The sequence below is a fragment of the Chelmon rostratus genome, chromosome 24, assembly GCF_017976325.1.
Source record: "Chelmon rostratus isolate fCheRos1 chromosome 24, fCheRos1.pri, whole genome shotgun sequence".
NCBI classification, from domain to species: Eukaryota; Metazoa; Chordata; class Actinopteri; order Chaetodontiformes; family Chaetodontidae; genus Chelmon; species Chelmon rostratus.
In genome coordinates, this window is record NC_055681.1 from 6,684,832 (window position 1) to 6,699,321 (window position 14,490).

At 43.0% G+C, this 14,490-nt stretch overlaps 1 protein-coding gene across 1 annotated transcript in view; it reads left to right on the forward strand.

Annotated features, from left to right (window-relative positions):
* Positions 1-14,490, forward strand: part of LOC121627552 (nck-associated protein 5-like) — a 67,693-nt gene that overhangs the window by 29,485 nt on the left and 23,718 nt on the right. The window contains exons 5-10 of the mRNA XM_041966504.1: positions 1,214-1,393; positions 5,030-5,098; positions 6,897-6,935; positions 7,107-7,226; positions 13,006-13,110; positions 14,194-14,382. Of these exons, the coding sequence (XP_041822438.1) occupies positions 1,214-1,393; positions 5,030-5,098; positions 6,897-6,935; positions 7,107-7,226; positions 13,006-13,110; positions 14,194-14,382 (702 nt within the window). The remainder of the gene's footprint in view (positions 1-1,213; positions 1,394-5,029; positions 5,099-6,896; positions 6,936-7,106; positions 7,227-13,005; positions 13,111-14,193; positions 14,383-14,490) is intronic.

Here is a 14,490-nt window from a genome sequence, read left to right on the forward strand (position 1 = left end):
ACTTTCACTTTGAGGTTTCTTGATTAACTGTTCAGTCCAGTGGTTCAGGATCCCTTATAATGGTCATGAGGTGAATCTGAGGCTTTGAGAGGTCATTTATGAGACAGGAAATAAAAAATATATATATTTTGCTACTCTAATTAGATCCTCTTTTCAGACATTTCTCTAATCTTTGCCCTTTTCTTCTTCACTACTGGATAGATTTACTTTTTCAGGCCTTTAAGAGCTTTAAAATGAAACAATCTCAGAGGTTTCATCACTCTTTGGTACAACCGCAAATATTTCTGTAATATTTTAAGGTAGCACCAGCCAAACTGGACTACAAAATGCTGTAAAATATCAGTAAATGATGCAGAAATCTTGCTGTAATGTAGTGCAATGCAGAAAATAGCAAAGACAACCACAACCTAAAGATATTTAACTTACAATGATATAAAACAGAGAAAATCAGCAAATTATCTTATTTGAAAAGCTGCAGAAGTAAATGTCATATTTGCTTTAATTAACTATGAGCTGTTCCAGCTCAGGAGAGGCTAACTTTCCACGACATGTTGCTATGGTGAACAGACAATCAGCGAGTAAGAGCATAATGTGAGGCTCCAAAGATTCCTCGCAAAAGATGAATCATCTCACGAGTGTGACGGAGACGCTCATTGTGTTTTCTTGTTGTGGTTTGGTGCTAGCCAGACAGAGCCTAATTAGTGGCTAATTATTACTAGTAGTTAATTACCGCAGATGCCAGGAAGCCAAAAAAAACCCCCCAAAAAACCAAAAGAGAAAAGAGACGGAGGAAAAGATGGCTGACAGAGAGAGAGAGAGACACAGTGAGGCCGAAGAGGGAGAGAGTCAGAGCCCCATAATACTGATGAGATGAGGACCCTCAAGGTCACTGGCACTCTTTGGAAAACAACTGAAACATGATTAGGGATTAAGGGATGTTTTGGAGCTCTGTTGTCAGAGCTGCCTCCCTGTTGTCCCGTCTGCCCATCTGATCCTCTCCCCTTTCTTCTCGCGCTCTCTCCTTCCCTCTGATTCCTCTCTTTCACGCCTCCTAACCCGTTTTCGCATCCTGCCCCGAAACATTTGTCATACCTCGCTTTCTTCCCATCTGCTCAGGTTTCCACTTGCCAAATTTCTCCATCCTTTTCTTCTCGCTTCTGTTTTTTTTCCTCCTCTCTCTCCATCTAACCTCGTCTTGTTGTGTGTGCGTCAGGATAAACTCTCCGAGGAAGTGCAGAAGCAGCACGATGGCCCCGAAGAGAACGGCTCCCCGCCGGCGACTCAAACGGAGACAGGCACCGGGCTGCCGCCGAACGCCGATCCTGATGCCAGCCAAGCAGAAGAGGACACAGACAAGACCAAGCCCCTTCTGGAGCGCCTCAAGGCCCTCGAGGTAACATCCACGCTTTCCTTTCTTTCTTTCTTTCTGCTTTGTTCTTCTTCATTCCTGCCTCTTCATCCACTCCTCCAGCCACCTCTGGCTATCCTTTGTGGCCAGCCTGTGTGCCAGTTGTCAGACTCCTTGCTCAGTTGTGTCTGAAAGCATGACAGCTCATCAAATTCACCAGTCTTCTTCGTTTGGAGAGTAAAGCCATCCTGTGAGAGTCGCCGCCGGGGCCTCAGGCTGCACTCCAGCTTTGGTTTGTTTTCCTCTGCGCTCGGGGAGTTGAGCTGCTCTCCGCCACGAGCCCCAAGCAACAGCCGAGCGCAGCCGCACTGATCCACGCTGATTGTTTTTCTCTATTTTACTGAAGCCACCGGACAAACATCCGCTCACATCTCTTCAGCAATTAATGCACTCAGACTTAATTAAATTAAGTCAGCAGTCTTATGTCACAGGTCCCAAAGTTGGCACCGCAGCAACAAAGAGAAATTCAGAATAGCACAGAAAGAGTTCAGCAGCAGTGAAGACACAGTGCTCAGTTTGTTTGTCAGTTTGGATTGCATCTATTCCCAAATTCAGGGTAAAATACTGCATACATGACATTACTCTGAGTGTCAGTCGTGCATAAAACACCCATGAATCCATAATATCTCACAGAATATATTCTCAGCTGTTGCTATCTCACGTTTCTGGTCTACCTCTTACAGCTATACACATTATCACCCAAATATAATCAAATCAGGGCGACACTCAACCTCACTCAAAACTAGTCTGTGATGATTTTGAACATACAGAGAATTTTTTATGTAAACCCATGAGCTCTAATTAATGATTGCAGTTGCATATTTTACCTTTAAATTGCACACATTGCAATATTAACCTTCTCCACAAACAGGTGCAACTCTGTGGCATTTAACTTATTATATAAGGAACTTTAAAACATACCAATTTTCCTTCAGCTATTATATATTTTGGAGCTGAAGTAAAACTGTGCAAAGTAAATAACCCCAGCGATCTCCCTGCAAGACCTATCTCAGGTAAAAGAAGCCCAATTCCGTGGCACAGCGACCACCCACCCAGCGGCATCTGAACCTGCCGCCTGTAACAGTTTCAAAGTTTTTAAAGTTGGACAGAAGTGCTCAGAACGATATCAAAAATTTTTATAACACCGCCCACATAAAGTTCGGCTTTCAGAAGTTGAGGCTGGTACTTTTCACCAGCTACTAACCTGTGAAATACAGAAGGAGTTCAGCAGCAATGCTGGTGGTGGTGGTGGAAGGATACAGTCATCACAAATCATACACAGTTTTGTCAGGACAGGTTGATAATAAAGCAAATGATGCCAGTATTCAAGAAGCCGATTGACAAGGTACTGAAGACAAGTGCATTAGAGTCTGTCAGTACGCACATAAAGAAAGAAAAAAGTGAAAAGAAAGAAGAGTATTCTGCCAAAAATTCAAAAACAGAGCCAAATTACAGCAAAGTGGCAGGTAATTGCCTGTTGCTGCTAAGCTGTGAGTTATCTTCCCAGACTGGCAGGAAGTATGGTCAACCTGTCTTCCTGATCCATCCGATGAAGCACATTAGCTAAACGTTTCATTTTAAATGGCTTTATCAAAAGTTAGCTGCCGCTTTATTCCGTTCTGCCGCGCCGGTGATGGATGCACCGCCGGCCAAAGCACCAAGAAACAAGCAGAGGCAATACATCACTGCCCCGCACTGTGCATAAACTCCACTGACAGTAAGTAAGCACCGCCCGGCTCTTATTCCTCCAGCTCGACTGATACTGTTCATTAACTTGGCAGGCGAGCACTGTGGTCTATAAGTGGGGCTTAAATGAATACTCCCAGACTGTGGGAGAAATGCCCGTCGGTCATCTTACCTGTTAAGTGATGAGAACATAAATGAGATGAGATAAAATCACCCATGTGTCCACAGAGGCTCAAAAGTGCTTCATGAGGACTCTTTGGCTTAGACCACGTTGAAAAGTGGAAACCAGTAGCAGGAAGTGACCTCATAAGTGCTTTTACATGTGATAATTAAATAGGTTGACAGGTTAATGGTGAGTGCATACATGTCATAAAATTGGAGGTTACAACTGCAATAGCACTTCAGAAGCCTGATTTTAAAGCTGCACTAAATAACTGTGTACGATGCAAAATGTGCAGCTCATAGTGACAAACCTCACCCAACGTAGTTCCCTGCACCTGAAACATTTTATCCTCTTTTAGCTCATTGTTTTGGTTTTCTGCCTTCACTCCACAGAGAAGTGGAGCATTTAACTGCTGAAGAACCAGAACTACCCCCTTTTTGCATCATCAAATCGAGAATTAAAACCAGACTAAAAAAAAATAATAACAGGGGCGGGGTTTATGAGCGATACTGCAGCCAGCCACCAGAGGGCGCTTGGGATGTTTTGGCTTCACTTTTGAGGGTGTCCATCTTTACATGCAGTCATTGCTTCTTTTTAAGGATTCCTTCCTCCTTAACTAACTATCTGGTGATGGAAATATCAGGGCTTTCAATAGGCTGCCATTTACTACTTCAGTATGTGCATTGCATTGGCCAATGTCCTCAAAGAAATGGAAATCGCTCCAGTCGCCTCATTAAATTGAGTGTCACATGCGTGTCTGTCTGCACAGTTAGCCCAGAGAGCAGTTTGTTTATTTCAAGGTTTTCCACTGACACAACTGTGAGACTGTATTTAGAGGTCAATAATAAAAAAAAAAATGACACTGGGATTCTCGTTTCAACATTTAATGGCTCATGTGTCACTGAACAATAACGCAGCAATGAAGCAGATGTCTGGGTCCAGGTAACAAAATACCACTTAAGGTGCGTCTTGTAACTGTGGCCTGGGGAGACGGATAACACTTCCTGCCTACTTGAGACAGGAAGAAGCTCCTGAATCAGATTAAAAAGTGGTGCCTTTTAGATGCTGTTGCCAAAGAAAAAAAGATTTCATGCAATTCATGACAGGGGTGAGGTAGGTTTTAATCAGCGGTAAATAAGGCATCAAGGGAGCTGAAGATAGACATTCCACTCACAAAGCAACACGTAAGACACACAGGCTTTCTCTAATTATGTTGGTCATTCATTGCGTTTGCTCTTATTACCAGGTTCTGGGCTTCGAGGCTTTAATTAGCCAGTTCGATGGCATGATTGGAATGTTTTGAGTTGTAATTATGTGTCTCATGTTTTCATCAAGCGAATGGTAGTTTCTACTAAAGGGCAGGGGGCAAGAGAAGCAAGGCCGACTGACAGCTCCTAATATGCTGCCTGCCTCTGACAAATTGGAAACTCCCAGAGATCAATAGGGCCCGGCCTCATCGCTTGGCAAGTGGACGAGATATTCTTATTAGGTCCAAACTGCAAACGGCTAGCTGCCGCCCCAAAGTTCAGCATCATAACTTCTATACCCTTGACCTTTTTCCTCTGTGGCGCTTTGGAAATTTTTTATTGGCCTTGCAGGTTCAGCGCTGACATATGACCTTTGTGAAGCCTCCTCTCTTAGCTGCGGCTCGGCTTGATTGCCATGTTTGTCTCCATCGCCGTGGCATCAAGTGTAAACCAAAGTCACTGCAATGTTTGTTCGTGCCGCACTGATGCTGAATGTGTCCGTCTGTGTGTGTGTGTTCTCCTCAGGAGAAGAACTCTGCCTTGGCTTTGGAGAACGAGAGCCAGAGGGAACAGTACGAACGCTGTCTGGATGAGGTGAGTGTGGAGCCCGTTTATCACACTCAAGGGCGCTGTGCCAGTACCGCCACGTGTTTCCCTTGCCTCGAAAAGTCTGGTTTGTTTGTTGAGTTCCCCTTCATGTGAGCAGAATGAGTAGCACTGCTGAGCTTAGGATTAAGCTTTTAATGATTATCCCACAGGTCGTCAATTTATTTACAACATCTTGACCTTGAGGGAGGCAGAGGTGAATTGCTGATATTAACAATTAATTATGAAAACTATGAGTATTTGTCAGGTATCTGAAATAAATAAAGACGCTAAGCTACACCAAGCTTTAGCTCCCTAAAGTCTGATTTATGTAAAAAATTTCGACTGCAACCAGGATGCTCGTTATTCGTCATGCTTTTTTTAAAACTCTTACATGCAATTAGGAGTCTTTAATGTCAGGAGGCTTTTGTTGATGCTATAAAAGCAGAAGCAGAACACAGCACTTAGCTGTACACTGTACAAATGCACCACCACCGTGCTTACGTTCGGCTTATTATTTGTAGCCAGTATTCCTTTTCTCATAAACAACAGAGCTGTTAAATAACCTTAACCTGATGTGAACTGGTGTTAGTGAAGTAATGGTTTACGTAACAATGGCACTTGTGTGCCCTGTGGTTATTTGTGAGAGCTTGGTAAGTGCTGTTTAGGGAGCCACATGAGGGGAATAAACCAGGCCGGCTCTTGGCTGTGGCTGCTTGCTGAATCACGCCAGGAGGGAGGGTGGGAGGAAGGCACTACTACACGGGGAAGTATGTCCAGCAGGGACAAGCTGCCCAATTCGTCCTGGAACCAACAGGCTCAGCAGACTGCCAGAGGGCAGGAAAGACGGGCGAGGGAAGATGAGGGGAACGGGAAGGAGAGTATGGAGAGGGGGGAGGAGGAAAGGGTGAGGATGAAGATTGTAACTGAGTGATAAAAAAGAAAGGGAGGGGGAAACTTGGGATGCAGTATTAGAGTTTGTATCTTCTGTGGATTATATTTGGGGTTAATTCAGTCCTTGTCTCCTTTCTGCTTCCTTGCCTGCATTAAGGTGGCGCAACTTGGCTTTGTTGTGTTTATTTGTCAGCTATCTTTATTGCCTGGTGGACCTTTGTGGACGGAGGGCTCTGTAATGATCTTAATCATGGAGGCTTAAAGCCTTAAGTTTGCTTTGTAACAGCAGGGATGATCATTTTCAGCGTCAGCCCAGCCGCTTGTCTCGGTTTTAGCGAGTTGTCAAGCTCATTTGGAGTTTAATTACTTGTGTCAAAGTCATACAGAGAAACAATCAGATCAAATTCTCTGTCCAAGCACATTAAGGCAGATCTGTAAGTTGTGGTTCCAGGAGCAGGGCTCATTTCACCGTATTTACTCCCATCTCCCCTCATTCAATAAACGAGAGCGAGTGCACTCACGAAAGCCGATGTGGCTTCACACGGTATTAATGAGCAATCAATGAGCTGTAATCGGAGCCGCTTCTCCATCGGCGTTGTGGTCTGAAGTTGTGGTCTGAAACCCGGTTGCCGCTGCTTCTACATCAGGCCGGCGCTGTCAGTACCGCCATTAGGAAGTGAGAATTCAACATTTAAAAACGCACACACTAGATACTTGGAGAAAGAACTGCAATATATTGCTCCATTATGTTCACTTAAGCTCATAATAAGTCATCTTATGTGTAAATTTGCTGAGGATGTGCAGTGTAAGCAGTGCAAAGGTGACCTATAGAAGATCAAGAAGACTTAACACTTCGTCAAAGCAGCCAAATTACATTCAGTAATGGCTTGTTTTTCCTCTCTGTCTGTTTAAGGTTGCCAATCAAGTCGTGCAGGCGCTTCTCACCCAGAAGGTTTGTTCCTTATTTCCATTCCAGACCATTACTTTTTATCAGCATTATGTCTAAATTACCCATCAAAATTGTGAAACCTGCATTCTTAGATTCATGTCACATAGGCTGAGCATAACACTCAAAAGGCATGCTTTTTCCTGACGCCCTCCTGCGCTGCCTGTCGCCCTGCAGGATCTGAGAGAGGAATGTCTGAAGCTGCGGACTCGCGTTTTCGACCTCGAGCAGCAGAATCGGGCCCTGAGCGTTTTGTTCCAGCAGCGGATCAAGCCCGCCTCGGACCTGCTTCTCCAGGTACGCCGCCCACTCAGATGTTCACACCTTCAAGCTGCAGCTGACTTCAGCCAGTGAGGAGATTCACTTGGGAAAATGATGAATAGGAGCGCTGTGTGTCAGAAACGCAGCCTTGACGAGGCACAACAGCCAAGAATTCTTTGGCTGTTTGTGGTGTTTTCATGCAGAGGAGCCAGCTTGATAATGCTGACACTGACTCTAACCTGTTATCAGCTTCCTCCAGTTTATATATATATATATATATCTAAAAAGCATTATCTGTAAAGTTGCTTTCAACAAGAAAGAAGAAGCTGCTCCAGATGCAGAAATGATAAGTATCTTCACAGTTCCAGTTACCTGAATAGAAAACTTATAAGTAACTGCATGCTACTGTAAAGGCTTGTTTAAACTTTAAAGATCCAGCTGAATAGCAGTACTAGACTGATAAGATTATAATAGTGCAACACCCAATGGATGATATGTTTAGAGCATTTTTGCTTCACAAAAATAAAACAGCAAAATGATTTATGTTATATTTTTTATTATTATCACTATTTTTTGGCTCGAAACATCTGGCCAAATCCGTCCTGGCCTGCTGGCACTCAGCCGGTTTCCGAAGGAAGCAGCAGCTCCTCCCGTAAACAAGTCCGAGCGCTCATTCTCATGCATTTGAAGTTGTTTTTCACTTGGGTTGTTATTAAACTGCTCTGGGGTCTCAGTTGCAAACAGGGGCTACAAAGTAGATCGTAAATACTTTGATTTAGGATACAAAAACAAAACCCTTTCACGTCCATCTTCGTCAATCTTTTTCTCTGCTCTGAGGCTGATTTCAGCTCTGTTTTTCTGTTTTGAAGCCAAGATAAAGGAAGTACAGGCATCACGGTTCAGTCTGAGGTTGCATATGTGCAGTTTCAATGTTCTTATTTGTGTGGTTTCAAGCTGAGGTTTCACGCAGGCACTAAGGACTCCTGGGAGGTACATTAAACTACCACAAATTATTTAGGAAAGCTTCTAAAAAGCCAATGTCCTCCCTGGTGCGCCCCAGAAATTCAGAATCAGAATTTTAGAATATTAAGTCGTTTTATACCTCCAGTGCAGCTCTTAGACATGTTTGCAGTCCTAGAACCATAGTCTGCCACATTAAGGGACGACTTATCTCCTTCACATCCTACAAAAACAACAAAGACAACCACTAACCACCTAGTCCTTCTTCTGTAACCACCACAACCACCACTGCACTTATATTCTCACAGACTCAACATTCTCTTTTGTAGAGTGGCTGAAAATTGCCTCAGTTCATCTTTTTGGACCTTAGACGGAATTATGAGACAGATGGACCTGCCACTGTACGCTTCACCCATCTATTGTCAGCAGTGACAAACTGCAGCATTGCAGGGCAATCAGGTCAGTTTGGAAAGTAGGGTTTCATATAATTGTGCAAATTGCACATTGGAATTGGAGTCTTCGCTGTCAATATGACAATAGCAAGCCGCCAAAAGAGAGAGAGGGGAAAAGGAGCTGTCAGTCCATCCAGGCGAGAGGAGAGGAGCATGAAAGGAGAGGAGCCAAGCAAGGGTAGATAAGAAGGGAAAGATGGGAGGGTGGAAATGGAGAAAGATGAGATAGCAGAGAAGCACCGGTACCGAGACGACAAGGAGGTAGAAATGAAAAACTAAGGCCAAAATAAGAAGAGGCAGAAACGGTAGATAAATGGAGTAAAAAAAAAAAGAAAGAAGAAATATGTGTTGTAAAGCTCTCTGTCAGGTTCATCTTCTTCCAGCATCATTACTGGACAGGCAGGGACATTGTCAAGTGAAACTGCAGTATGAAAGGCTTGAAGAGGGATATTGATGATACTACAGCGGGGACCAAGAGGTGCAACTGAGCCAGAGACGCAAATTAAGGTCCAGACTGTGATTTCCTTTCAGATGAAAACAAACAGCTGGGATTACATATCAGTGTGTGTTGACTTAAGGTCTCTGACACACACACACACACACACACACACACACACACACACACACACACACACACAATATATATATATATATATATACACGCCTTTAAACGTGCAGTTTCTCCCACTGGAAAATTATCTGCCTGCCTGCTCATCACTCAAGAATATCATTTTCACCATCAACTGGTGATTCGGTGTAAGGATTAATCACAGTGTGATCACGCTGCTCCGGATGTTCTGTGCATCCATTATGAGCTCTGCAGGCGTGTGGGAGAGCTGTTAAAAACATCTATATTTATCCTCGTCACAGGGGACTGGAACTTCTGACTGGATGGAACTGAGATTTGTTTTCCTTTGTTTTGTCTATCTGGTGTTTTCAGGGGCCGATTTGATGCTGGATTTAAACATGATAAACAAATAACAACAAATACACCAGCAGCACACATCATACTACCACCATATGCTTAAAAAAGATGTAGAATAGCACATTTCTTATAGGAAAAGGAGATGATCAGGTCTGTATGTGAAGCTAGCGCCAGAGGCTGGCTAATTTAGCTTAGCATAAAGACTGCAAACAGTGGGCTAGCTTAGCTTTGTTTAAAGGTAACAAATTTAAACTTGTCAAAAAATCCATATTATCAACCTAACATGGATGAGAGAGGAGAGGATTGGCTGAAAATGCTGATTTGCTTGCTGACCTGCCTCGAATTATTATCATGTGTTCAGAGGAATGAGCTGAACGAGCAGCAGCAAGTGGCGCAGCGAGGAACTTTTTTGCCCTGCGTTTCACCTCTCAAGATGCAGTACATGTGGACCGAGGTTGTTGGGGCCATGTAGTCTGAAAGGTGGACCTAAAAACACAACTCAGGGCTGAAAAGAAACCTTGGTTACGGCTCTTACACCCTTCGATCGCATCTACTTAATAAACTAACGGAAGCAGAATTCATTATGAAAATATGAAAATTACAAGGGTGAGTGTTCATTTCTTTTCTCTCCTGGAGCCTCAAGCAGAGGGAGACTTAATCACCCATATGAGTGTACTATTTCCCATCTAGCGCTGGACCTTTTGCTTATCAGTAATTAAACATTCTCCAGTTCCCAGTGGGCCTCTTGAGTTTCTCGGATAAAGAACCATAATGCTTTTAATGGTGGCTACACCAGTTGTGCACCTTCAGCTGGATTGGTTTGACTCCAAAAACGCCACGTATTCATTTGAGAGAAATCTGTCATTGCGAGCTGAGGGACAATAACTTGCAGTCCCATCCTCTCATGCTGCTTATCAGATAGCCTGTGACAGCCGAGCGGCAACTGAGTCGGTCGTTACTGGGAATGCTGGGTGTTTGCTCTGCGACCTCGGGGAGGACGCAGCCTGACCTCATTACAGCTCACCTAGTTTTGCTGCTGCAATGTCCATCAGCTAAATTTATTTTATATTTGCAGATTTGAACAAATGATGCAACTTTTAATGAATAATGGTGAGTTAATTTCAATTACAGAGAATGTGCAGAATGGAGTGTTTGAGCTATTGCATGACTGCTTTCTAATAGAACTCCATATATCTCACCTGAGTCTTTTCGTATTACAGCCGAGTTTTCGTCTCATTTCCTGGTGTAGTTTTGTGGGCTTTGTGTAGCTGGAGCTTTAGGAAAAGCCCTTGTTATGAGTCAGACATATAGATCAGGTCATGCAGGTGAGCATAAACATGTGGGTGTGAGTTTATGTGTGCTGGTGTTTGTCTTTTCTCCCATGAACGCCTGCTGTTGTGTGAGTGTGTGTTGCAGCACCGTTCAACCGATGAGTTTTTGACAGCGGGTGCCAATACTGATGTATTTGTTTGGAAGCTGTCTATTGCTGCTATTCTGGGCTGATATTCATTATCTTGAAATATGACCACTGTCAAGCCAAAAACAACAAAGAACAAAAGCAGGAAGCCTTTTTTTTCCCTTCAATATGACACACCAAACTTCTTCTACTAGCTTCCAGGCTAATATAATGATTCGAGATGCTACCTAAGGCCTGCATGATATGCATGATATATTACAGTCTTTCATGCATTAATGGGTATATTTCTGGCTTTGATCTTGGCCTTGAACCTCAAAAAGCTCAAGAATCGTACACACGGCCTTGTCATCTACCGTTTCCATCAACTATCTCCCCTCGTGACCCTGTGACACTATTGACTGAATCCTTGATGAGGATGCTGAGGAGGTGAAATCCAGCACCCTACGATAAGATCAGAGCCTCCCGTGGCACTTCAGCCACTCCCATCCCGTGTGGGCAGCAGGGAGGCCCGGCGATGCGGCATCTGAGCTGCACCAATTTCAGTTTTGTGACTTTGAAGCTGGCACGAGAAGCCATCTGGCACTTTTGAGTCCAAACTAGTGAAACTAAAATGGCATCGATCCAGCTTAATATTAATTTTGGGTGCAGTCATTTGTGAGACTACGATCGCACTCATTCAAAACAGCCCAATTTTGAGCTGCAAGAAATGAGAAATCCTCCACAGTTAAACAGTCACAATCAAACCAGAGCCCAGTGCAGGGATGCAGAGCTTGATGCTATATAAATCCTAAAAATAGTAAGGAACACTTATTTCTGTGCTGAAAAAGCATGGAATCGATCTGTTTCCATAGCACCATTACCACCTAGTCACTGAAGGTGAGAAGTCAGTCTCTTTGAAAGCTTATTCACAAGCTCAAGCTAATACAAAAAGAAGCTTTTCCTTTAGATGTTTTGCTTGAGGTTGAAGAGCGAAACGTAGGATGGTTGTGTTTTGGCCACAGGCGACGTGATGCAGGTTGTTTGTTCTTAAGAGACAAAAGAAGCAGTTAAGTTCGGGTATCATTAGGAGCTGTTTTCTTTCGTATTTTTCCCACCAAAATGTTCAGAGGACGTCTTTCACAACACACAAAAAGTCAATACAAACTGTCAGCAAAGAATGAAATGAAATTGAGGATGAATCTTTATTCTAAAACGGTATTTCAAAGCTCAGCCTCCATTTGCCGAAGGTGACTTTCACTTGTATAACATGCAATTTTTCAACACAGCATGGGAAGTGCATTTCATTTTAATGGTGGAAGCTAAAGCTGAAATATATCAGAGCACAGAAATGCACATGCAAATGTGTATATACATATACTCCCAGAGTGACCATTAGTTTTGCCCTTGGCAGGAAATACAGCCGAAGATCAAGTGTTTTGTTCCAGCATATTTCCAGTTTAAGTTAATTTGAGCACAGGGAAGCCAGTGTAATTAAGTTCTGAGATTAACACGTGGAAATGCATTTGGTTTTGTATCCTTCCCTCTTAAGCACAAGAGTTAAATAACAGAAGAGACTGCAGACTAGCAAATGAAAAAAAAAAAAATCAAAGCAATCCCTTACTCCCCGATGCAATTATTTCCCATTCACATTAGTTTTTTCCAGCCGATGACATTAATGACTTTGAGCGAGGAGTATGAATCTGGGCTCTGCATGGCACCAGTGGAGGGAATCTGATGGGCACCTGTAAGACTGGCAATATATTGTTCAGCCAGACATACACTGCAGCTTTTGAAATGCTGGAAAATAAATTCACATTTAATCTGATTTAATTTGGTCTATTTTGCATGCCTTTTTTACTGTAATGGATCACTGGGTTTTAAAAATATTCCAGGTATTGAATTTGATTAAAATTTGACTGAATGGAGCATTGACAAGGTGCTGAAAAAAGGCCTTTATATAATGCTGCACAAAGTATTGATTAAAATAAAAACTCGGTATCTCAGATCGTACACCAAAGCTCATTTCAATTTCTTGAAATCCCCAAAGTCAAACCTGCCTGTGTCCTTCCTCTTGCCTTTCAGAAACTCCACTCTCGGATCATGGATTTATCTGCGGCAGATTTGCTCCTGGAGCCAGAGAGAAGCAAGGCCTACTTGCTTTCCAGGAGTACAGACTCTCCCTCCAGTGTAAGCTTAATGGGGAACATGCAGAAGGCAATGTATTTATTTATTTATTTTCAGCCTCATGAATCGTCCAGGTATCATAACTGCAGCCCCCACCCCCCTCAAGAAATCATTACAAGATATTAAAATACAGACCTGACTATCTGAAGCTGTGACCCCTCCTCTGCCCTCAGCAGGAGGAGCTGGCAGTATCACTTGGCACTAAGAGGAATAAATCCTTGTCATATTACCAGAAAACCATCGATTGAGACCCGCTGTCAGTAAAAATGACTCCATACCACACTGTGGTACATTAGTCATCTTATGTATTATGCATTAAGGGCTGAAAATGAGTTCGCTCCATTCTTTTACCATTATACCCCTCTGAGAATGCCACCTGATAAACTCTACCGTGTGCTTTGAGAGTGGAAGAAGAGGGAGAAAATGAAATAATAATGCCCAAGATGTGAATTATAAATCATCTTGTTATGTAAATGTGCAAAAGTATCATATCTCATTTGCGTAAGGTGATACACACAAGTGACACTTATGAAGTTAGTGAAATAGAAACTGTGATGTGAATATACATTATTTCCTACCTTGCATACTTTTTAATTGCACACGTCAAATTTCCTGCAGTGAGATGCTAACTGGACAAACATCTGCAGTGTTCTGATGGCTGCAGATGAAAATTTGATTGATGTTTTAAAATGAAGTTTGAAAAGCGCAGTACATTTGAGGGGACGTTCCCAGAGTATTTGATTGGTCTGTCAAGTCTTTGTTAAACATCTTGCATCACAAAATTAACAGTAAGAAAGCAATTAGATGTGCAACACTACCCAACACATCAAGTCCTCTTGATGCATAGTGACAGGAAAATCTTGTAAAGATAAAGGAAAGCTATACACAGTTAGATAACACTTAAATTATAAGATAACTTATAACTTACTATGTGACAGTTAAACATAAACCACCTGACACCATGATTCTTATATGCTTTATCCCAGGAAGTTTTCAAGCTTTCCTACCTCAGAAAGCTGTACATAACAGTTTGAACGATGCTAAACAAGGTGTTCCACTGTATTGTCATGTCTGTCTATCTCATAGGAGCTTCAGTTGAATGGAAAGGCAGGTCTCCCCGTGGCCAAGTGTTTGAGCCAGCTGAGTCTGACGGTGCCAGCTCCTGTGTACCCACGCAGCAGCTGCAGCAGTAGTGAGCTGTCGCTGTCAAGTGCATGCAGTGAATTCTCCAGCGGCTCGTACACCTGGAATGATGGACGCTCCTGTGGGAAAATGGTAAACCCCTTAATCTATAATGACACTAATTCCTCAAAACAGCACTAAGTGGCACAGTAGCTCATCAAGATGCCTTGTTAGAGATACGTTTTGTTGTGTTTCTTCTGA